At 38.7% G+C, this 26,581-nt stretch overlaps 1 protein-coding gene across 4 annotated transcripts in view; it reads right to left on the bottom strand.

Moving 5' to 3' along the window:
* The window catches only part of BCAT1 (branched chain amino acid transaminase 1), a 103,932-nt gene that overhangs the window by 33,548 nt on the left and 43,803 nt on the right, over window positions 1–26,581 (bottom strand). For all 4 annotated transcript variants that reach the window (XM_039221713.1, XM_039221715.1, XM_039221714.1 and 1 more), the window contains 3 exons: window positions 22,677–22,877; window positions 18,054–18,164; window positions 15,520–15,639 (listed from right to left, as the gene is read on the bottom strand). In XM_039221713.1, coding sequence (XP_039077644.1) covers window positions 15,520–15,639; window positions 18,054–18,164; window positions 22,677–22,877 — 432 coding nt within the window. The remainder of the gene's footprint in view (window positions 1–15,519; window positions 15,640–18,053; window positions 18,165–22,676; window positions 22,878–26,581) is intronic.

Consider the following 26,581-nt stretch of genomic DNA (forward strand, 5'->3'; position numbering starts at 1 on the left):
AAGCCACATAAATAAAGAGAAGATATGAAGGACCACTTCTGATAAGTAGTTAGTTTCACCAAGTTTCACTTCCTTATGAACAGTGTTTGGTTTTTTTTTTTTTTTTTAATTATTTTTGCTAGTTTCCTGGATTATTTCAATATATAAGGAATTAAAAATGGCTTTAAAAAAATAAGGGCCATGGAAAATGGAGAATATAAAACCTCATAAGTGTAAAGTAGATAACTTCTCAAGGGACCACACTGACTTAGGTTAAAATTCTGATGTGTACCAAAAAACACTCATTACTTTATATTATACCTCACAGATAAATATATATGTAAAGGTATTCAATACATGTATATTTTGCACAAAATAACAAGACACTTGGGTGTAATGGAAAATAAAGTGACATGTTCCAGTGAAAATTACTACTTCAGAACCAATCAAAAAATCAGTGTATAAAAAGACAGGATTTCAGAGGTTCCGTGAACGATAGCAGGAAGTGCTTTTCAAGCTGAGAAAGGTACTATTAGTCGCTGTGGAGTGGAAGGCACAGAAGCACAGTAGCAGTGTGGAAACTTGAGAAAAATTCTGTTTTTTAACACTTACTTATTTTTGAGAGACAGAGATCAGGTGGGGGAGGGGTAGAGAGAGACACACACAATCTGAAGCAGGCTCCAGGCTCTGAGCTGCCAGCACAGAGCCTGATGTGGGGCTTGAGCCCACGAAGTGTGAGATCATGACCTGAACTGAAGTCGGATGCTTAACCAGCTGAGCCACCCATGCGCCCTGAAAAATTCTGTTTAAGCAAGACAAATGTGGGACAGAAGAAATAAGATAACTGGGAATAATAGAGACATTTTTCAAACACAGTTCCATGGCTTTTTTAATCCCTAAAGGAGCCTAATTTGTTTTAGAGGTGAAAATGGTAAAGAACTTTGGATTGAAGGGCTCTGCAAGAGATAAGGAGAGGGCCAGCGGTCCGTGCAAGGCCTTGAACATGTGAGTCACAAATTCATGACCTTTTTGTAGGAAAAACTAGTTGGTTTGGTGAACAATAAAAAAAATAAAGAAATAAAAAATAAAACTTCAATAATTATACAGTCTTTGGTTTCTAAGATGTTGCACAAGTCTTACCTTATATAATCAAACAATCCAAGATATAAATGGTTATGAATCCTATTTTTTAGGCTCCAAACAAATGATTTGCCCAAGGTCAGTTATTAAGCTCTAGATCTTATGCTCTTAATCCAGGGCTCTTTTTGTATTATCAAAACTTGAAAAAGTAAGTTAAGGACCCAAGATTTCTTACCCTTGAGAGAGTTCAAAGCGGGGCCTCACTTCCTTCCACCTACGACTTCAGCACGGCCCTCACACTCTAGGCACCCCTTGCTCACACCACACTGACCCGTTTCAACTCCTCCTCACATTTCTGCCTCTACTTGGCTTCCTAACTATTCCACCTACCCAGAACACTCTCTCCTCCCCTGTTAATGGACTGAAATGTGTCTGCCCCCAACATTTACATGTCGAAGCCCTAACCTTCAATGTGACCACTTTTGGAGCTAAAGCTTTTAAGAAGGTAATTAAGGTCAAATGAGGTCAAAAGGTTAGGTCCTAATCCAACAGGACTGGTGCCCTTATGAGTGGAAGAGACATTAGAGCAAGAGCTCCCCACTCCCTCCGCACACACACAAGGCTCTAGGAGGACACACTGATGTGAATGTCAACGGGGAGACTTGACCAGTCAGTAACCCTGCTGGCACTTTGATCTTGAACTTCCAGTCTCCAAAACTGTGAGAAAATAAACTCTGGTGTTTAAGTTGCTTAGTCTGTGGTATTCTGAGATGGCAACCAGAGTAGACTAAGACATGCCCTCTCTTTCTGAAGTAATATAAACCCTTCAATCTCAATTTTAATGCCATTACAGAAAATGAGCCCTCTTCACAAGGTTAAGTGCTTGTGTTACATGTTACTGCAGCCCCCTGTACTTCCATGTTTAGATAAAATGTCCATCACATCTTCTTACAAATGTTTCTTTAATTCTCTACCTCTTGCAAATCTGTACACTCCATGAAGACCATCTTCGTCCCCTACACAGAGCGCTGTACGCTGTTGTATCAGGTTTACTACATATTTGTTCAATGAGTCTCCATCTTAATAAGATGTTGTTTAGAGAAAGGGGCTGTGAAAATAACCTAGGGGACTTATTTGCCATATTTGAATTATTTTGATTTAAAAAAAAAAAAAACTGATGCTAATCTTCATGCGTTGTGCTGACACCACAGAGAAAATGTTCCTTTGTCCCCTGATCTCCTCAATGCTGGCCTCTAAACTAACAGAACTGATATGCAGACATTCAAAGAATACCATGGGGGGGGAAATGAAGTCTAGAATTTTCTGAGGTTTGCTCTAAAATGGGTAGGGGATATCAGTCCTGGTCAAATATGAAAACAGTATGTATTTAACATTGACAAAAAGGCAGCTAGCACTCTATTCTTTTTAAAATTTTAATAAGAATGATCTTAAAATTTAAAAAACACAGTTAAAAAAGAAACCCTAAAGATAAGAATAAAACAACTACAAGAACACCTACCTGTCATGTATGTCTAAGATTAAATGCAGTGATAGTTACTGCTCACAGGGTCAGTGTAAGGCTTAAATTAGATAACCTGTGGAAAGCACCCATAACCTCATCTTGTTCAAGCATCCAACAAATAACAACTGTTATTGCTTTTATAAATAAACATTTTTAACAGTAATAGTGGTAAACAAATTCAATATGTACCACCACGCAGAGCATGAAGGTGACATTAATATGACTGTAGACGGGACCATGGAACTACATTCAATGCTCAATGCTGGAATTGTGGAGAATAAAAACTTGGGAAAAAGACAGGATCATTATACCAGTATCCTGGGGAATACAGCTTGGTATATATGAAATCAATCCTAAAGAGAAATCTTAGCATGTATTATTAAACAAGTGGTCCAGGGGCGCCTGGGTGGCTCAGTCGGTTAAGCATCCGACTTTGGCTCAGGTCATGATCTCATGGTTTGTGGGTTCGAGCCCTGTGTCAAGGCTCTGTGCTAACAGCACAGAGCCTGGAGCCTGTCTTTGGATTCTGTGTCTCCCTCTCTCTCTGACCCTCCCCTGCTCATGCTGTCTCTCTCTCTCTCAAAAATAAATAAAAACATTAAAAAAATTTTTTTAACAAATGGTCCAGAAAATTCAATAGGGAAGTACCCAGGAGGAGCCAGAATGAGTCACTTTTAGAAAAATCACACTTCATTTCCCTTTGTGAAATAACTTGACAGGAAGGTTGGAAGCGGGGGGGCAGGGATGGGGGGAAGGGGGACAAGGCAGGTCTCAAACTTCAGGCTGCTTCCTGTTTTTTAAAAAGTTTTATTGGAATATATGCATTCATGCATTTATGTGCTGCCTACTGAAGCCTACTAACGTTTCTGTGCTACAAAGGCAGTGACAAGTAGATACCTGGCTTCACAGGGAAGGTTTGCTGCCCCTTCCCTAGAGAACAAGAAAATGCTACAGATACATTGCCCTTGTACCAAGAACGGCCTCAAAACCAAGGTCTCCCCATTGACCTAACCTCAAGGCTTGGGACTTTGTGATTCCATCCAGTTTGGTCCAATTGTTTGGGCCAAGCGCACAATGGGACCAGAATGGAGACAGTTTAGACCAACACAGGGAGCTGACAACTACAGTGAAGATGCTCCCCTTATAGGCAAGTCCCAGCCCAGCTGACCAAGTGAGGAAGAGGGTCCTGAGTGGATTCTGAGTGCGTGAGAAAGAACATTACACTGAAGGGAGCCCCAAGAACAGACTATTGGAAATGGCAAATGGAGGTCCTAGGTGATCTTGACAAGCATATTTCAGTGGGGAATCGGGGGAATGAAGGTCTGAATGTCACGGATTCGAGAGAACAGGGGGAGAGAAGGTTATGAAGGGGGGTATATACAAATCTTGTGCAGCATTCTGTGACACAGTGGAGTAGAGAGATGGATGTACTCTACTTCTGTCACCTTTATATGGCCATGTGTCACTGCTTGCCAGTGCTGTCTCTCTCAGAAGCAGAGCCATGACAAAAGTAAAGCTTGGGAAATCTTTTGAATATTTTAGCAACCAATTTTCCCTTTCCTCTGGAAAATTCCATCAGCTCAGAAATACGTCATTGTATCTCCCATCTAAAACAAACATGTCCCCCTCCAGGACATCCATTTCCCCAAGGACCTTCATGTTGCCAAATCCAAGTGTCAGTCCTTGGACCTCACCTCTCTGGCCCTGTGGGCAGGATTAGCCAGAACTGGTCACTGCTTCCAGGTTCTTCACCTGGCTTCTGGTTCACCAAGCCCTCTTGTTTTTCTTTCTACCTAACAGGCTGCTATGTCTCAGACTTCTTGGCGGATTCCTTTTTCTCTCTCTTTCTTCTCAATGCAGGTCTACCTCAGGTCTTAGTCCTCACCTTCTTTTCATCAGTATCTTTATGTCTTCTCTTAATAGCTTCGTTCAAACCCTTGACTTTAAAGGCATGTTGTGTTAAACACCAGAATGTATGACTTAAATTCCAGACTCTCCCTTGAATTCCAGACTTGTAGATCTACCTAGCTACTTGATAACTTGAGCTTAAGTTACCATGTCCAAAATTGAACTCTAGATTCTACCCTTCATCACCTCCAACAAATATGCATGAAAAACCTTCTCCCTGGCTCTTCTCCATCCCAACAAACGGTCACAATCCAGTTGCTATGACTCAAAGGAAGACATGAACTTTCTCCTTTCACATTCTTGTGAGCTACAATAAATATCTATCCTTGAAGATATGTCTTCATGTGAACTAAAGGATATGTCTATGGCATAAATTCCTTGAAGAAAGCCTACATTCTTAAGATTCCCAAATTTAACTGTCTCGTCTCATTCAATTTGGTAATAACAGTTCTTATGTTTGTCCTGATCAACAGGACACTGGTCACATAAATTATGCTACCATATTTCATAGATTCTAAGATGTCCATTTTTCCTCGCCTTTAACATGTCTGAAATCAAGGCTCAGCATTTTACAATTGCTATTAGCTAATAGCACTCATGGTAAAGCTGGCATTACCAGACTGGGAATTAGCTGTTCATACTGATGGTCCTTCCCATGGTTTATGGGCATTGGTGGCATACATGGTAATTGTCATTTAAAATGTCTTTAAAAAGTGATGGTATGACTTAACACTGACAAGAAAAATTATCACAAAAAAAGATGCAAAGACATGCAGGGCATATATTTGATATTAGTGAAACAAATATCTGTAATAACATTGAACACATGCAATTCAGTATTTTCCTACAAAGCAACAACCCGTCTTCTCATGGGACCTCCAGTAGGAAGATATCCATATGAAGATAAAGCAGTATTAGCTTTTATTATTAAGATATATGCAAAAATAAAATTGCTTATCATAAGCCAAGCAGCACAAGTGTGGCAGGAAGAATTGCAGATGTCCTCTGAAAACACACATTAAAAAAAATAAAAGGCTGGTATGATTCATGACTCAGTCAAGAATGTCAAGAAAGTACTGCATCATAGTTTAGCAATGTTTTTCCATTTCAGTGTATAAAATAATGGGGTGATGTATAATTTATAGGATCTGTATTCAATTAAGTGATATATATGTACGATGGAATCCCTTACAACTAAGAAAGTGGATAAAATAGAGGTAGATCCATATGTACTGTGGAAGAATCTCTAAGACAAATAGTAAATGCAAAAACAATAATACAAAGTGTTCATAGTATGGCTGCCATTTATGTAGAAAATAGAGAGAAACACACAAAGAGGAGCCAAAAACAGCTTTCATCTATGGGAAACTTAACATATCAACAGCTGGCAGTGTAAATCAGGGAAGAAAAGACAGACCACTCAATAAATAGTAATGGAATAACTTGATATCCATATGGAGAAATATAAAATTGAGTACTTCACATAAAATTCACTTCCAAATGGATCTCATTTCAATGGAAAATCAAAACTCTAAAACAGAAGTATGACCTAGGAATAAGGAAGAATTTCTTTAAAACACATAAAAGCCACAAACATAATGAAAAAATTAATTTAATTACATTAAAAATAGATACTTCTGTTTTCTAAAAGATACCAGTAAGCAGGGCACCTGGGTGGCTCAGTCAGTTGAGCATCTGACTCTCAGTCTTGGCTCAGATCATGATCTCACAATTCATGGGAACGAGCCCCATGTAATCAGTGTGGAGCCTGCTTGGGAATCTCTCCCTCTTTCTCTTTCTCTCTCTCTCTCTCTCTCTCTCTGTCTCTCCTCTGACACTTGTACTCTCTCAAGATAAATAAACTTATAAAAGTTTTTAAAAAGATACCAGTAAGAGTATGAAAAAACAAGACACAGACATAAAAGTAAGACACAGACTGGAACGCTATTTGTAATGCATTTATCTGACAAAGAATTGTATCAGAATGGAAATTTACTTATGAAACAAATGTATCTCTGACAAAGAATTTATATCTAGGACATATAAAGACTCTAAAAAATTAAAAAGACAAATCAATTTTTAAATGGCAAAAGACTTGCAAAGACACTTCCAAAATGAATTTCTAATAGCCAATAAATATATGAAAAGGTACTCAACGTAATCTGTCTCAGAGAAATAAAAATGAAAACCACAAGGAGATAAGACTGCATATATCAGAATGGGTGAAATCAACAAGACACTACCAGTGTTAGCAAGGATCTGAAGCAAATAGAATTTTCATACATTGCTGGTGGGAAAATAAACTGGTATAAGCATTTTGGAACACTATTTGCCAGTATCTAGTAAAGCAAAAACACATCTAACTCTTAGGTAAATAACAAAGAAAAGCGGTACATATGTTCACCATAAGACATGTACAAGGATGTGCACAACAGCTTTATTTATAATGGCCAAAAGTTAGAAATAACGCAAATGTCCATCTATAATAAAACAACCCTATATTTGGGAGCAGGAGGTAAAAGGAGGAGTGAATAAACAATTAAGTACACACCACGTGGTAACTTGACTCTAGGGAGGGAAAGGAAATCAACAGACAAGGTACACACAGGGTTCCAACTGTACTAGTCAGGTTCTGATCCCAGTTGTACTACTCAGGCGTTATGTGCACAGATTTTTTATTTTAAATCTTTTCTTTAATTCTTTTCTCTGTGTGTGTGTGTGAGAATGTGGGTAAAAATCTTTGTGCTTGGGCAAAACTTGTGCAAAGAATTACCTCCAGTTTTGTAAAAAGAAGGACAACAATGATAAACATATGTACAAATGTAGAGGTATGAATATGTACCTCTAGAAGAATCGAAGAAAAGCTGGCTACAGAAAATGTTTGGAAGGGGGCAAACTATGGAATTCTGGATTAGAATGAGAGTGGGAAGGAAGCTGCTTGATCTTTGTATACATTTGGTACTGTCTGAGTTTGTTACCAGCTATTTTTCCCTCCCCAAATCCCACCGTTAAAATCCCAGAAAAATATTCTTGTACACTGTTGGTAGGAATGTAAACTGTTGCAGTCACTATGGAAACAGTACGGAGACTCCCAGAAACATTAAAATAAAAAATACCATACAATCCATTGATTCTACTTCTGAGTACTATCCAAAGAAAATGAAAACACTAACTCAAAAAGATGTATGCACCTCTGTGCTTATTGCACATTATTTGCAACAGCCAAGACACAAAAACAACCTAAGTACCCACTGATGGAGGAATGGATAAAGAAGACGTGGTAAACGTATACAGTGGAATGTTACCCAGCCATGAAAAAAAGAACCCAGCCTTGGAACAACATGGATGGAACTTGAGTACATTATGCCAAGGAAATGAGTCAGACAAAATACTAGATGATCTCACGTATATTTGGAACCTAAAACAAAAACAGAAACACACACAAAACAAGCACATAGATACAGAGAATAGATTCGTGGTTGCCAGAAGTGGGGGGCCGGGGAGAGGGGGGTAGAAGTAATGGGTGAAGGTGATCAAAATGTACAAACTTCCAGGTGCAAAATAAATAAGTCCTGGGGAGGTAACGTACAGCATGGTGACTATAGTTAATAATACTGTATCAGGCACATTTGAAAGTTGCTAAGAGAGTAAAATCTTTCAAGTTCTCATCATAAGGCACCTGGATGGCTCAGTTGGTTGAAAGTCCAACTTCAGCTCAGGTCATGATCTCATGGCTCATGAGTTTGAGCCCCGCATGGGGCTCTGCACTGACAGCTCAGAACCTGGAGCCTGCTTTGGATTCTGTGTGTATCTCTCTCAATCTCTCTCAAAAATAAATAAACATTTTAAAAAGTTTTTGAAAATATTTTTAAAAGTTTCTTTTTAAATAAAAATAAAACCCCAGAAATAGATTGGCAAGTTGGCATGTGAAAACTGATAATCCTAAACTTGGAAGTAACTGAACATGTGTGTTATATAAAACATGTGTGCGCTGTGTGATTGTGTTATGTAATGCAAAATACATAACATATTGTAAAATCTAGAGTGATTACACCAAATATAATTGGGACTAAGAAAGCAGGTAGCTCAGAGAAGGAAAGGAAAAAGACACAAAGATGGACTGATACTAGAAAAAGATGGGAAAGATCTGAGTAGCCCCGTCTGTTATTTCCACAGTAACCACTGTTACTGACCCCATTTCTTCACAGCGCTGACCTCCATCTATCACTACACATTCATTTCATGGGTTTTATTATGAAAACGTGACTCCTGCCGCAGACACTGAGTTCCCTGAGAGCAAAAATGTGGCTTTTGCTCAGCACTGTATCCCTTGACCCACCCCCACGACAGAGAAGCTAAGAACACAGGGGTTCTTATTTCATGTCTTTGAGCCTTGGTTTCCTTTTCTCTAAAATGACACAAGGAGTTCCTACTCACAGGGTTGTTTCAGCACAGTGGAGGCACCAAGCACCATGCCTGACACACTTAGGAGTGCTTTGTAATGCCAGGGGATGGTGACAGTGTCAGACACGTGACTGTATTTCATCACAGAGAACCAGGACTTTGCTGAAAAGCAGAACTTCCCTAGATTGGGAAAGTATGATGGGCCAAGGGCATCTTGCTGGGAAACATTCTTTCAAGAATTCCCCTGGTTGTATATTTTCAAACTGCTCACGGCAGTTACTAAGGTACAGGGAAATGGAAGCCCAGTGAGACAACTGGGACAGGTGTGGCAGGTGTCTGGCACGGACAACTTTGTAGCAGTTAGAAGTGATGGACTGGAGGGGCGCCTTGGGGGCTCAATCAGCTAAGCGTCCAACTTTGGCTCAGGTCACGATCTCACTGTTTGTGGGTTCAAGCACCATGTCGGGTTTGTGCTGACAGCTCAGAGGCTGGAGTGTGCTTCAGGTTCTGGGTCTCCTCTCTCTACCCCTACCCCATTCATGTCTCTATCTTTCTCAAAAATAAAAATGAACATTAAAAAACTTGCTGAAACAAAGAAAGAACAAAAGAATGAAAGAAGTGATGGACTGGATATACACACAGTAACCCGGACAGAAATGAAAAACAACGTGTGTTGGGAAAACATTAAGAAACACCATGCGATCTGTGGAACAAAACCGTTTATGTAAATTAAAATACCAGGCATGCAAAGTAATAATACTTAAAAACACATAGAATATTCCAACACATAGAATTAAAAAACCAAAAGAATATTCATTCAATACATGAGAATGCTTTCCAATGGGGGAGAAGGAGAGGAGATGAGAGTGGGGAATGAAGGTGGAAAGAAATCAAGAAACCAAGAGAAGGATCTCAATGCCTGCGAAGGGAAGGTGCCATGAACTGAGAGGTAGAATTATTAACCAGCTGCACCACACTCCAAGGGTAGAAATAAAGATGACAACACCAAGCATCCCCTGTGATAATGATGAAATGGAAGGCGCTGTCCACTGGTACGAGTGGACTGATGAGAACAAGCTGATTATCATAGGCTACAATCAAAGTAAATAAGCTGGATCTCTGAAAATCAACTCAAAATTTGAAGATACTTAGATGGGGCCGTTAATGCGAAACATGTTAAGTTATGCAAATAAGAATTTAATATTGTTCATAAGCAGTGTAGTGAATGAATAAATATCTCAAATAGGATCACCAAAGAACACATTAAAAGTGTGGACAAGAGGTGCCTGGGTGGCTGTTGGTTGACTGTTGGGCTCTTGGCTTCGACTCAGGTCATGATCTCATGGTTTGGGAGTTCGAGCTCTGCATCCAGCTCTGCACTGACAGCACAGGGTCTGTTTGGGATTCTCTCTCTCAAAAATAAGCATTTAAAAAAATTAAAGTGTTGGGGTGCTTGGGTGGCTCATTTGGTTGAGTGGCTGACTTCAGCTCCGGTCATGATCTCATGGTCCGTGAGTTTGAGCTCCACATCATGCTCTGTGCTGACAACTCAGAGCCTGGAGCCTGTATCAGGTTCTGTCTGTCTGTGTGTCTCTCTCTCAAAGATAAATAAATGTTAAAAATTTTTTAAAAATTAAAGTGTAGACAAAACCCAAGTTAATGATTATTAATTGCTGCTGTAACTAGTTGTCAAATCTTTTCAGATTCTTTCATCTATAGAGGCTACAGAGTGAAAAGAAAAGATGGGAAGATATAAGATGTAGAAGCATAAATAAGGGCAGTGAATAAAGGGAATTCTTTTCATGAAAACTGTTATGATTATAGGTTACATTATATGTGTGATATAAAGATTTTACAAGGTGATAAAAGGAAAAGAAAGACATGTCTATGAAATTTATATCCTTAAGCTCCCTATGCAGTGAACCAGAAATCAAGGAGTGGACCATTTGGCAGCAGGAGTTTTATAAATGTGAGCTCTAATGAAAATGTCATACTGAAAGATTTCCAGAAGTTGTGAATGGGGAAGTGTTTTATGTGAAGTGCTGGAAAATGTTCTGCACTGTTCAGATTGTATTCTGTGCATCTGAGGCTGGAACTGACCCAAAGCAGACTGCCTCTCTAGTTGAGCTCAACTGCAGAAATTTATTGAGGGGCACTCTGAACGCAGAGGTAGGAGTTAACTGAATATTAGGAATTCATCAACCTCCACATGAGCCAACATCTGTCCATCTTGGGAGTACAGCTGAAAAAAAGTGCAATCTGCTGGTAGCTTGCACTCCCATGGCAGCCAGCCTGGGACCTGGTCAAAGCTACTCATGACCATCAGACCCAGCCCTTCTCCATGACACTGATTCTCAGCCCTGCTATTATTCAGTGTTGCCACACTCCAACACCCCTCCAATCATCTTCAGTGAGACGACATGGCACTAGCCGAAACTGGAAAAGTGAAAGGCTGAAAGCCATGATCATACAGGAGGATTCCAGAGTTCATGGTTGTGCATATTTTTCTGTAGATTCTGGTCAAATCACCTGTACACTTAGAATCACTGACAAAATAAAGCCTGTGTCTGTTTGTACATTCATATAACTATCCTGCCTGGAGTTACCAAATATAGCAAAGTTGAATAAAACATGTTAAAATCAGCAAAACCTAGCTTTTTTAGATGTAACGTTCAGTATCCAATATTGAACCTGACAGTCACGTAATTTTCTCTTACTGTCTGGTAAAGTGAAAAATTAGAAACTGTTCATGTAAATGTTCTTTATTTAAATATTGCAATTTCAGATTTTATCTCAATTTCTAATTGACACATAGTCAGCAGTAGTCTGAAGCACTCCACAGCTTTTAGCTTCTCATTAAGTTTTTAATTACCTATAAATACTTGAGAAGATATTAAAGGGATGCTGAGTTTGTTTTTTTAAAGTAGGCTTCAGGGAACACCTGGATGGTTCAGTTGGTTGAGTTTCTGACTCTTAATTTCGGCTGAGGTCATGATCTCATGGTTGGTGAGATCGAGCCCTACATCGGGCTCTGTGCTGACAGTGTGGAGCCTACTTAGAATTCTCTCTGCCCCTCCCCTGCTCACGTTCTCTAAACAAACAAACAAACAAACACTTAAGGAATAACTAAATACAGTAGGCTTCAGGTGCAGCATGGAGCCCAATGAGGGGCTGAAACTCAGGGCCAAGATCAAGACCTGAGCCGAGATCAATCAAGAATTGGACACTCAACCACCTGAGCTCCCCAGGCACCCCTGAGAAATCTTTTGGTGACATGAATGATTTTACTCTCTAATTTAAGCTTTTTACAAAAGGATTATGTATTCATGTTTAGTATTTTGTCTAATAATATGAACCTTATAGAAAAAACGTTTTTTAAATTCCTACCGTCTGGCAGCCTGGCATTTTTTCATTGGCAATCTCTACTCACTGGTTACGTATTACCAGCTAATTATAAATGTTCCAATAAAATACTTTCCTGTTTATTACAATCCTAAATCTAAAAGGATTTTAGTAATGAATCCAATTATTTTCAAAGTCTGGATGACATACAAAGAATTGTACAAAAACACTCATACATAGGTATTACCTATGCAAATTGGTAAAACTGAAGGGTCAGTTAATTATAAAGCATTTAAAGAAGCATTATCTTGCAAATACAATGAAATTCATAAGTTGGTATTAGAGTCACTACCTTAGTACATGGCAGCCACCAAATTTTCCTGGGCATGAGAAGAATGATTAATATTTATTATATCATGTCTCTTGAAAGTGGTTAATAACACCTCGTCCTTGGGATAAAGCTGAGCTTTCAAAGATGTAAATATTCCTACCTGGTGCCAGTTTATAATCCCTGGAGCAAATAAAGCATTAAAGACTGCTAGACATAGATTTAATTCTTTCACAGGTTTGAGATGGGGATACTCTTGAAAGTAGTTAAGAAACCCCTGGAGAGTCTGTTTAAATGCAGAGTCTCTGATCCAGGCCCCACAGATTTAGATCATTTGGATCTGGGCTGGAGCTCAATGCAAATAAGTTTGTTGTTAAACACTGAATATTCTATACACATAAGGGAATATCATACTTGGGAACAGAGATCAGCTAAGGGGTGATATCACTTATCCCAACATATATTTGCTCATTCAAAGAAATCAAAATACCTCTTTGACCAAAGACTCACTTAATCAGTTAATCTACCCATGAAAAGAACCTGAAAAAAAATGTGGATTTCAGCCAGCAGCAGATAAGACCAAAACATCAGATAACTGATACAGAGGTGAGCCTACAATTATTCTGTGATGCCAGTGACACGACAGAACCCTCACAAAACCGAGTAACATAAAAAGGGCAGCAAAAGTTAGTCATCCCTGATGCAAGAATCCCAGTGAACCAGAAATCACTGACTCTAACCCTCCAGCCAGTACCTCACTTATTAATGCAGCCACCGTGAAAAGACAGCACATGATAATGACCAGCCTAGATTACATAACATCTCTGTAGTGTACAAATGTTTAAATCCCTATGCTTTGTTTGTATTCTGCTCATTTCTGAATTATAGGCGATATTTTTTTTCTGCCCGCACCGCTAATTAGAAAAGTCCTTTTTGATATAAATATACCAATCAAATATAAATAAAGTTGACACACCAAATGATATCAATTATTTCCTTCAATTCTTACCCTATTGCTTATAAAGCAAATTTTAAAAAATTCTTGACTCTGAGGTCCAGGGCTTGATCAAACATGTAAGTTGGCAGAGTATAGTGGGAGAGATCTACTTGGCAGGCTTTTGTCCTTGAGATTCTTCAATACGAGCAGGCATCAGAATTACCATTCTGGTCTACTCAATGAGAATCTCTGGGGATGGGAGTCAATACATATATTTTAAAAAATACTTGGGTGATTCAAATACAAAAAGTTGAAGACCACCAATAGAGAGGATTATTGTAACAGGCTAGACTATAAAATCAGATTTAAAAGCCGGTCTAACTCTAGATTATAGGATTCCAGGACTCTAAACAATGTACTAAATTACAGAACTAATAACACTAGAAAACTACAAACCAATACGTTTTAGGAGCATTGACATAAATTCTTGACAAAATACTTGTAAACTGAATACAAGATATAATATGAATTATTCACCATAACCAAGTAGGATTTGGTCCAGAAATGCAAGGTTGTTTTAACACCAAAGAAATGAATACAATATACTGTAATTATAGAATAAGGGACAAAGTCACACAATCATGTCAGCACATATAGAAAAAGCATTCAACAAAATCCAACATCCATTCGTGACAAAAACTCTCAAAGGACTTGGAATAGAAGAATCAGATCTTAAAGTGGGAAACTACTTCAGGATAACCAGAAGACAGCGCTTCCAGATTAGTAACAACGTTTCGACAAACATTAAAAATTGCTTCTGCCTATCCTAAAGTTAAATAATAATCTAAAATTATTAAATAAACATTAAAATTAAAAATAAAATTATATAAATATGTAAAATAAAAGTTAATTAATATTAAAATGTCAGAGACAGAAGGAGCAGATCATTTTTTAAATTGTCCCAATTCTTTCAAGTCTGCTAGGGAGACTACAGTTCATGAAAAGTCATTATCTAAATTCTTAATAGTCTTTCAAAAGGCACCAAGAGGATGCCAAGAGACCGTTTAGGTATTTATTCTATGGCCTTATATATTTCCCTACTTCTTGCATTCAGATGGCATAGAGAACTTGGTAAGCTTACAATTACCTAGTAGAGAGCAGAATGGCTAGACTATAGTAAAAGTGCTAGGTCTCGTCTCTATTCTTAAAGATTTCCATACGCCACCCACACTCAATCTCCCCCATCTATCAATTATCCCTCCGTATCCCTCACTCTCCATAAAGCCAAAGCTGCCTAGAAGAGGAAGGAGTCAAGTGACAGGGTCTTTATAGAACACACTCAATCCACACAGCCTTAGACTTTCCAGGCATGTCCTTTTGCAAGGGTATCAGCCGGTAGACTGTGACCCACCAGCAGACCTTATGGCCATGTTGTTTAAAGCTACTACTCTTAAGTTCTAACCCTAACTCCCATTGGGGACTTTATTTTCAACATTTCCTGTGGGGAAAGAGAGCCTTCCACTCCCATTCCTTAGTAATCCCGACTTCAGGAAAATGAAAATAAGACGCAGCAGTTCTTCTTCCTCCAAATTTCAAAACCGTTACCACTTCTTCCTTGGAGAACTGCTGCCAAGACCAGAGACGTTACACTGAGGAATGCCTCTGAGGAAACTCAGGAAAATATGAGGAACTATTGGTTAATCTGGATTAAAGGAAGGCAAACAGCCCTGTTCATTGCTCATCCCTTGACTAATCTACGTTGGTAACTGTGGCTGCTTCTGCGCCACAATGGTGGAATCAAGTAGTTATGACAGAAACCATATGGCCCACAAAGCCTAATATATTTACCATCTGGTCCTTTAAAGAAATGTTTGCTGACACTTAGTCTTGATAATCAGGAGAAAGGAGACATTTATATTACTGGGGGCCATTTCAAACTATATACTAGAAGTTTCACACAAGAATAAACAATGATAACTTGTCCACCAAAGTACTTCAAAATGGGGAGTCAGTTTGTACCTCAGTTCCAATGAATGTAGGACGAATATAGAGGCTAGCAGTTGTTGAATATGGGACCCATTCTTGATCCAGTTTCACAAGCTGTTGAATGCACTGCAAAAGCTCTTCCTTGTCAAATACCTGAAGGAATGGAAAGCATAATGAATGCTGGGATTTTCTTCCACTGGCGCAGTAAGACATGATCCTCATGAAAGCTTTAGACTGCTAAAAAAAAAGCAGTAATAATAAAACCAGACAAGAAATTTTTTCTGTGTTTTTTCCCTCCAAAATTGTGATGGCATGATGGATTATCCATATGGAAGAGATAAAATATTGGATATCTACCTCATATTGTACCTAATATCAATTAGAGTTGGAGTATACATTTAAATGGGATAAGACATTAAGACTTCTACGGAGTAAAAACTTAAAAATACCTGTGTCACCTAAAAGGTAGACAAGAATTCTTAAATAAGAGACATAAAGCACAAATCATAAAGGAAAAAAGTGTATAAAATTTGTCTATTTAAAATTAAGGATTTCTGTTGTTTAAAAGAGTAAGAAGCAACAAATTGGGTAAAGTTTTCATAACACATAACCAACCAAGGATAATAGCTTCAATATATTAAAATATTCTGAATATCAGTAATAAAGACACAATGACCCAACAGGAAAATGGGCAAAGGAAAAGAGCAGTTTATTTCAAAGGAGGAAATGTTTTCATATACTAGATAGTTGACAGTTTGTAAAATAAGTAATTTCTATTAACTTAACAGGGTAGAGAAACATCCTTTCAGAGAGGTATGTGATGGGTTATCCACAGTTGAAATGAGTCAGAAACACGCATGTGAATAGAACTCATGACGTCAAGAATTGGCTGTTTAAATGGGAACTTAGAACCAGCAATCACAGCACAATAATTACAAACAGTAATATAGATTATTAATAATAATAATCTATAATACTATAGAAATCAGGATTGCCGAAAACATAGGACATATCACCACCCTGCATCATTTGTAGGGGCCTCTGGTACTGCTGGCTAGCTGTAAGATTTAGTAGAAAGAGAACATGACTAGGAATTAAACAGATGTGCACCCAATTTCTTGCCCTGTTCCTTTACTCTGTGACTTAAGGCAAGTTGTTTGACCTTTCAAAGGATCTAGTTTTCCTCTAGACACAAAGGTGCTCCTAAAATGTACAATATAACCTTCCTGGGAATGGCTTATTGTTATGATTCAACAGGCAAAGAACATAAAACCACATAACATGGTTTGTGGTAGAGCTGATGTCCAACAGATGTTACTTCTCTTTCCTTTTGTCCCCACTGTAAAGTATTTCCTGGTAGTTTGTCTGTAATGGCACGAGAGTGAAATGAGTTCAAAGAATTTACCATCATTTCCCTTCTAGTACGTTACGTCCTCTGAAGGATGTAGTGAAGCATGGGTTATAAAAATAGGGAGGGAGAGGAAGAGACTGGCTAAAAACGAGTAGTTACTTGGGCTTCTTCAAAAGCGTAGCTTGGGCTAGGTTCCTGAAAGTTAGATATATGGAATACGTAAAAGAAGAAAACAACTTCTTCAGTTCAGAAAGGCAGCCTAGTCACGTCTCAGGCGAGGCAAGTAATCTAAGACACCTCCTACCTAGACATGAGCCTTACAATCTAAATCCAACCCACTATAGAATGAATTCTGCTTTTTAACAAACAATGTTATAGACAGGAACCAATGACCACGATAAACCAGTCTGATATCATTAAAAAACTAAATAAAGCTTGGAGTAAAATATCAAAATCATTAAGTCACTGCAAACTTGTTATTGCCCAAAGCAATTAGGCAAAATACTCCCAAAACATCTGCGTGGTAACCATATTTTCATTTCCCATATTATAATTTCACAGGGTCTTCAAATTTTATTTATTTTAGTTTGAGGTACATTTTTCTTCCTTATCCTATTATCTCCTACATACACATTAATCCCCCACAGACACCCAGAAAGAAATAGACTGTGGAATTGCCAAGTGGTATTGGTTATTTCCTTGTATTTTTACCTTGCCAATTACAAAGTAGATCAGAGGTAACTTCAATGTTCACATTTGTACTGAATATCGATCGAAGTACAGCGGACTCTTGAACAACATGGCTTTGAATTGCATAGGTGCACTTGCATGTAGATTTTATAAATAAAGTAAATATATTTTCTCTTCCTTATGATTTTCTTAGTAACAGTTCCTTTTCTCTAGCTTACTTTATTATAAGAGTTAAGTATATAATACACATAACAAGCAAAATATATGTGAATCAATTGTTTATGTTCTGGTAAAGTTTCCAGTCAACTGGAAACCTTGGTTAAGGTTAACCTTGGTTAACCTTGGCTCTTGATTAAGTTTTTGGGGAGTCAGTTACAAATGGATTTTCAACCATGTGGGGGCCAGTTCCCCTAACCCCTGCATTGTTCAAGGGTCAACTGTATTCAGAAGTGGTTTGTTCTGTGGTAAATTTACAATGGCCCATTACATTAAAAGAAACACACAAGAAACTCCTCAATTCACCTACCGGCAAAGCGGCCCTCACAGCAGATCGGTACATTCTATCCATGTTGAGGTTTGGCCGAAAGAGTCGAATTTTATTATCTACTCCTCGAAATGCCTTTAATCCTTCGAATAACTAAAGATAAAAGAGAAATAAATCTTAGGGGATCATTAATGAAAACAATCTGTGTTTAAAAGACTGACTTTTCCATAGGCATTCATCTTCATCATGTTAAGTTGTTGACATAGACCAAAGATCTCTAAATCTAGAAAAAGCCAACAGTTGACAGGATGGTTAGAGTAGCTGGGCTAAAGAGAAGTGCTTTAAAGAAAAAGAAGAAGAAAGAAGAAGAAGAAGAGGAAGAGGAGGAGGAGGGGGAGGAGGAGGAAGAAGAGCTCTTTTAGTACCAAAATCTGGTAGGAATTCAAAGTTATCCTTCACTTAGCAGGAGCCATATTGGTAAATAACACCTCAGTGGAGGTGGGAAGAAAACATCTCCAATCGCACAACATGGCTAACTACCCACACAATGAAAATGGAGGCAAAGAATCCATGGTACCCTGCTGCCCTAAACTTATCCATACATCCTTTCATCTAATCGAGCTCCTTCAAACTCTAGATGGTAGATAACCTAGATGTGACCAGGGCTGGTTTAGTCTCCCAAATCATAGAACCCAAGCAGCTCAAGACCATCCTATGTTAGAGCCACAGCACTTTTCTCAAAATGGTGCCCCAGACAAACCACTGGGCAGGAACGTTAAAAGACTCTGAAGTAGGTGTACACTGATACACGGAGAGAAAAAGAGAAAAATCAATAATTTTAGTGGGAAATTTTAACCCTGGCTCTCTACACAACTGACAGAACAAACAGATTGAAACTCAGTAAAGATATGGTAGATTTGAACAACAGGAACAACAAACTAGCCTAGTGGATACACAGAGCCCTGCACACACCACCTGCAAAATGCATGTTCTTTTCACATATTTCCCAATCCTACGTCAGAGATCAGTATCAGAAATAGAGCCACAAAACGTCAACATTTTGGAAAAGAAGAAACCCATTTACTAAAGTATGAGTCAAGGAGGAAAAATAATGGAAATTAGAAAATTCAAACTGAGTGATAAAGCTGGGCCTTTAGAAGCTTATAGCCTTAGAGCTTACATGAGAAAAGAAGTCTACATCATGCAGCACAATGTAAAAGCACTACATGAGATGTATTTAAGTGCAAATATGTGAGTAACTTATAACTTATTAAATGTAATAGAATAAAGCTTCAGTTAAAAGGTAAAGTAGTCAGGGGTGCCTGGGTGGCTTAGTCGGTTAAGCGTCCGACTTTCGCTTAGGTCATGATATCGCGGTTCGTGGGTTCGAGCCCCGCGTCGGGCTCTGTGCTGACTGCCAGCTCAGAGCCTGGAGACTGTTTCAGAGTCTGTGACTCCCTCTCTCTCTGACCCTCCCCTGCTCACGCTCTCTCTCTCTCTCCTAGAAATAAATTAAAAAAAAAAAAAGGTAAAGTAGTCAGATTGGACTCCGTTGATAACATCTGGAACACACCTGAGACAAAAAGACATACAAAGAATTAGGTCAATACATAAAGTAAAGCTGGTGAGGTTACATTAGTAAAGGTAAAACAAAGTAAACTTTAATTCAAAGGTAACTTCACAGGGTTCCATTTACTTTCTAATTTTAAAATCGTACACACCTAGGATGCCTGGGTGGCTCAGTCCGTTAAGTTTCTGACTCTTGATTTTGGCTCAGGTCATGATCTCACAGTTCCAGAGTTCAAGCCCCACATCAGGCTCTGTGCACTGATGGTGCAGAGCCTGTTTGGGATTCTCTCTCTCCCCTCCTTTCTCTGCCCCTCCCCTGTTTGCGCTGTCTCAAAATAAATAAATAAACTTAAAAATTAGAATTGTATGCACCTTATATAGGTTTAAACATAAAGATTATATGATAATCTCACTAAGTAACAGATGTAAAATATACAAAAGGATTAACATAGCATGAAAAAGTTGGATTTATCCCCAGAGCAGAAGTTGATTTAACATAAGAAAACCAACTAATGAAATTTATTATATTAAAAGCTTAGGTGGAAAAAAACTACATAATCATCTCATTAGATACAGTAAATGTATCTGATAAAACTAAACATTCATTTGAGACTTTTGTTTTTTCATTTTTTTAACATTTGTTTATTTTTGAGAGAGAAACAGAGAATGAGCAGGGGAGGGGCAGAGAGAGGGAGACACAGAATCCGAAGCAGGCTTCAGACTCTGAGCTGTCAGCACAGAGCCCAACACAGGGCTCGAACCCACAGACTCATGAGATCATGACCTGAGCCAAAGTCAGATACTTAACTAACTGAGTCACCCAGGTGCCCCTCATTTGAGACTCTAAAAAAAAGTTTCCCAAATAACAGTGTCGCATTTGTGCAGATAGACAAGTAAAACAAAAGAACAGAACAGATAAGACAATGCAATGAAAAATGAGATCTACTACAGACCCATACATATATGACGGAGGTCATAATAAAAAGCAAATAAAATAAAGGAAATGCTTAAAATTTTTAAAGGAATATGGCAAATCTGAAGGCAGTGGCATCAAACATAGCTCTTGTCCACCCTCAGAGTTGCCAATTTCTACCAAAGTCCCAGGCCATGTTAATGCTATTGCTCTAGGGACTACACTTTGAGAACCAGTGGCCTGTGGGAAGTACATGAGAAAGGATTAATGTGATTTTTGAAAGCTAAAAAATATTTTTTAAAAATGTTTATAATGTTTACTTATTTTTGAGAGAGACAGAGACAGAGCATAAGCAGAGGAGAGGCAGAGAGAGAGGGAGACACAAAATCTGAAACAGGCTCCAGGCTCTGAACTGTCAGCACAGAGTCTGACGTGGGGCCTGAACTCACGAACTATGAGATCATGCCTGAGCCGAAGTCGAAGTCAGACGCCCAACCGACTGAGCCACGCAGGTGCCCCTAACAAATATTCTGATAGTCACTGGTTTTTGAAAACTTGTTGGAAATCTATTTAGATGCCCTATGACACAGGGAAGGGTGGCGACCATTTTTATTTGTTTCACAGTTGAAGAAATGGAGGCTTGGAGCATTCAAATAATCAAAGAACTCAACCAAGCTGATATAGTTCAGACAGAGCTGGGAATGGAAACTTAAGACCCTCAAGGTCAACATCTGGTGGATATACTGGGCATTGAACAGGTTTCCAAATTATTCAAATTTATAATTTTGAACAAGTTAACTGGACGGGCGTCTTCATAATTTTAGTGTATATGTTTAGGAGTGATGTCACAGGAAGGTGAAAGTCAGCATTTATACCCTGTCTCTTCCCTTAATACTGCGTGATTTTGGAAATTACTTAACTCTTTTGAACCTGCTTCTACAATAGATGATAATGCTGCTTTAAGGGTTAAAAATAACAGCTAAGGACGGGCTCTCATTCTGCACCAGGCATGGCTGTACATGCGTAAACAAATTACTTTACCTTAACCTTGTAATAGTAGTATGAAGTAGGCATTATTACTACCTCAATTTTATAGGTAAAAATCTTGGAAGCACAAGGTGATTTTAATTTTTTTTAATGTTTACTTGTTTTTGAGAGAGAAACAGAATGCAAGCTGGGGAGGGACAGAGAGGGACGGACACACAGAATCTGAAACAGGCTCCAGGCTCTGAGCTGTCAGCACAGAGCCCAACGCACAGCTCGAACTTACAAACGCAAGATCATGACCTAAGGCGAAGTTGGACGACTGAGCCACCCAGGCACCCCAAAAGTGATTTTAAATAAGTTTCCCAAGTCAAAGAGCTCCCTATGAAACAACAGAGACTGAATCAGAGCCAGATAACTGACCTGAAAGCTTAACTATGTTTTCTCACTTAAAATAATTAAATGAGATGACCCATATAAGGTTCAGAGCACATTACTGGAATTTAATAAACAAAAGTAATTTTATCATTATGGTTATAAATATCTATACTACCATCTTTTAGTCTCTTAATAGGTAGGCCACTGCTTATTTCCAGGACCCCAATATTCTGGGAAAGATGTCCAACACAATAAAAATGAGTAAAATGAAACGAGGGTCAAGGGAATGAGGAGTCTATTAAGAATCTAAGAGTGTATCCTGACAAGGTCCAGAGAAAGCATTCTCTAAATATTTAATATTTTGTGCTTATAATTATCCCACTCATGCCTGAGGAATGACATTTAATTACATGTCTCTTAATACGTACAACTACACATTAATGCTGGTCATAAAAACATGCAGTTAGCATTAAAATGTAACCATTATATTGTACTCAATGACACCTTCTCAGTCATTAGAAGATCTTAGGAATGACTTAGTAAAATAGTAACAGTACTAGAATTTTGACTGGCAATTCTCTTACTGTCCTTATATTTGCTATAAATAATATTTTCATTGACATTATGGGAATTATCTGAAAAATTAGTCCTTAAGACTTACCTTCAATCTAACTGCCTATTGGGAAAGCTTTAAAGCCACTTATGACTTCCTCAAGTAAATAGAAAGCCCATACTGCCCACAAGCTATCTGAGCAGAAGAGCTATTGTGTACTCACAGTAAAGACCTAATATGTCACCATTGTTGATTCCCACGTACTTACTTCCACTGCATAATGGAGAGCTGATGAGCCAGGATGCAATGACAGGTTCTGAAGAGGCTTGATATGTGGTTTCTCCCATCCAAACTCTGAGGACCACTCCACGGTCAACATGTGATCCGTGAAAACAGTTCCAAAAACCAGAGTCGTTGGGTCCGGTTTCTTCTTTAAAACGGTGGCTGGTGTGATTATTAGATCTTTAGCCTGGGGAAGAAAAATCAGCACCATTAAAGAAAAGGTACTGATCATCCACTGGCACAGTGATACAGAAAGTCAAAAGATAAATGAAATTTAAATCACTGGCCACTAAAAAGTGAAATCATTTGACCTTTAAATGCTGGCAACTAACTCAGAAATTTAACAACACTATGTGACCCAAATAAGTCATGCCTGCATTCAGAATTTGGCTTGTTGGTTGAAATCTCTGCACAATACACTGCCTAATAAATATCAGAACCACATTTAATGGTATTTAGAAATGGAGACAAAAGAGCAGATGGTGTAAAATGATGGACAAAGGAGAACACGTCCCTTCTTCACTCTCACCACGGGATTCATCGTGAGCACTCCGGAAAGAGACTCGAGAAGGAGACGGGAAAGTGTCTTCTACCACAAAAACAGCAACACTCATGACAATTTGTTAAACTAAAATTAAAGTCATTAAGAATTGCACCCCTTGGCGATGGTTAGACCCCAACTCCCTCCAAGAATTCTTGGCGTAAGTCTTCAAAACCCCCTGGGTGCATTATAGAAGAAATGAGCAGAGGGAAGCAAATGTTTTCTCTTTGAGATGTAGAGAATGAACACCAAGATATAAATCCTCTCTTCTGTGTTGAAATAGTGAACAAAGGACCTCTTATTGAAAGAAAGATAAATTAAGAGTAATAGGTAACAAGCTCACACAGCAGCATTTCACTAACTCTCCACATAGCCAGCTTGCACATTACAAATGGAGAAACACATCCGTGACAGAATCACAGTCCCGTTGCTTATTTTGCAAGGGCTGAAGACTACTGACAAAAACCACAGGGGAAGGAGCTTTTTGACCAATTAAAAGACAGTATTAAACGAGAGACAGGTTGGACTTATTAAAGAAAGTCAAACTCACTAGCAAAAGTACACATTGCCCCCCAAATCAAGTAGAGAACTTCCCTTTAGATCATCAGCTCTTATCCTTCTATTTTTTTTTATTTTTTAAAGTTTTTATTTATTCTTTTAAGTAATCCCTACACCCAACATGGGGCTCAAACTCATGACCCCCAAATCAAGAGTCTCATGCTTTTCCAACTAAGCCAGCCAGGCGCCCCTTTTATTCTTATGTTTAAAATGATCCAATTGCTTCTGATTAATTCACTACCTTAAACATGCCTTAGTCATTTGATAGATTATGAATGATAATCAGTTTTATTTTTAGAATAACATTCAGGCTGAGTGTATTCTAAAATAACCAGAAAGCTCACATTACAATGAAGCCTAAGGCACTAAAGACAACATATTATTGTAATTTTCAGGTTAGTCTTATGATGAATGCTACTTTGGAATATGCCAACAGAATCTCAAATTGAGGGGTGGTGGTGATGGACTTTCTTCTACCACCATTTAATCCAAATAAATTAACTTAAAATCCTTTACTAAGCACCAAAAAAATGAACTTATTTAAAGAGATACAATCCAGCCAAATTGTTTAGATCCTTAAATGCCACTTCTCTCCTTTTATCCTCTAGACCAGGTAAAATGTTGAGCAAGTTTTACCTACAGGCTAAATTCAGCCTTCTGGGGGCACCTGGGTGGCTTAGTCGGTTAAGCGTCCGACTTTCGCTTAGGTCATGATCTCGCGGTCCGTGGGTTCGGGCCCCGCGTCGGGCTCTGTGCTGACTGCCAGCTCAGAGCCTGGAGCCTGTTTCAGTCTGTGACTCCCTCTCTCTCTGACCCTCCCCTGCTCACGCTGTCTCTCTCTCTCTCTCCTAGAAATAAATAAAAATTTAAAAAAAAAAAAAAAATTTTAAATTCAGCCTTCTGGCCTCTTTTGTAAATAAAGTTTTACTGGAACACAATCACACTGTTCTTTTACCTTTAATGATGGCATAGTCCACTAACAGTGACACCTTATGTCTAACGTCACCTGCTTATGTACCTCAAGCCTACAATATTTGTTATCTGACCCATTAAAAAAGTTTGCCAGCGGGACACCTGCATGCTCAGTCAGTTAAGCATTCAACTCTTGATTTGCACTCAGGTCTGGATTTCACCATTCATGAGTTCGAGCCCCACATCAGGCTCTGCGCTGACAGTTTTGGAGTCTGCTCGGGATTCTCTCCTCTCTCTCCCAAAATAAATAAATAAAACTTTGGAGAAAAAAAAGTTTGCCAGTCCCTCTCGCCTGTTTAGACAAGAACTCTGAGTAGATATCCCAGTTAAACCTCCAGCCCTAACACAGTGCCTCACACTCAATACAGTACAAATCTTCTTTTTTGTTTTTTAGCAATGTGCTTCATTTATTTTTTTTATTTTTATTTATTTTTTTTATTTATTTTTTTTATTTATTTCTAGGAGAGAGAGAGAGAGAGACAGTGTGAGCAGGGGAAGGTCAGAGAGAGAGGGAGTCACAGACTGAAACAGGCTCCAGGCTCTGAGCTGCCAGTCAGCACAGAACCTGACGCGGGGCTCGAACCCACAAACCGCGAGATCATGACCTGAGCGAAAGTCGGACGCTTAACCGACTAAGCCACCCAGGCGCCCCGACAAATCTTCTTAAATACTGAAAATGACATCTGGCTGAGTTCAGATGTACTGTCTGATGAATTTCAGACTTATTCACAGAAAATGACCCAGGATTTAAAGTGAGTAAAATTCTCCCAAACTTTTCATTACATGGTGTCACCATGTTCTTGCACGATGAAGCACATATGACTTTGCTTGAGTTAGCTTTTTAACTGACTTTTCTTAGGGCTGGACTAAGAAAAATCTGTAACCATATCAATATAGTAACACAAACAATGCAAATTTTCACCTATTAAAACTACATATACAAATTTCTTAGTAACAGGAGAGAGTATTAAGACCCAAGAGAGAAAGAGGAGAGTAGGTACAAATGGAGATGTGAGTGTGAGTATAAGAGGGGAGTTTTTCCTACTTGCTGAATTCAGGGTATATTTTCAACATTGCAAAGGCAGGAGACCTTAGCTTTCCCCCCGAGTGACAGAACCAATACTTTTCATGGTTCTTCAAAAATAAAATAAAGATCACGTTCCCAGTTATTTCTATCATTAGCCAAACAATTCTCCCTTGAGCCAATCAACAAGATATCGACTACACACGATCCTTACACCGTTCAGGATTTCTAAGCTGTCCGACAAATAACCCCACCTGCCATGAAACCAATGTAAGCAATGAACTATATACTTTATATCAATAACAGTCTACATAATATTTAAAAACAAGACTGTGCCTCATATCAAACCACTGTAGGGTTGTTTTTATTTCTCCTTCCCATGTCCCTCTTTCTTCCTTATCCGTTTTATTATTCTTAGTGTTTTGCGTTTCTTTCTATTCACTCAATGAACACTGACTGATTCAGCACAATGGCTCAGACACTGCACTAAACAAGCACAAGAAAGGGGCAACTGGGTCGTTCAGTTGGTTGAGCAGCCAACTCTGGCTCAGGTCATGACCTCATAGCTCGTGAGTTCGAGCCCCACATCGGGCTCTCCACTGTCAGTGCAGAGCCTGCTTTGGATCCTCTGTCCCCCTCTCTCTGCCCCTCCTATGCTTGTGTTGCACTCTCTCAAAAATAAACAAACATTAAAAAAATAAATAAGCATGACACATGCGAAGATGCCTGTGGCTCAGCGCCTCTTTCTCAGGCAAGCTCACGGTCAGCCATGGACAGGCAGTAGCCACTGTGAGCA

This window comes from Hyaena hyaena, unplaced genomic scaffold (assembly GCF_003009895.1).
Source record: "Hyaena hyaena isolate Hyena2069 unplaced genomic scaffold, ASM300989v1 scaffold_1001, whole genome shotgun sequence".
Taxonomy (NCBI): Eukaryota; Metazoa; Chordata; class Mammalia; order Carnivora; family Hyaenidae; genus Hyaena; species Hyaena hyaena.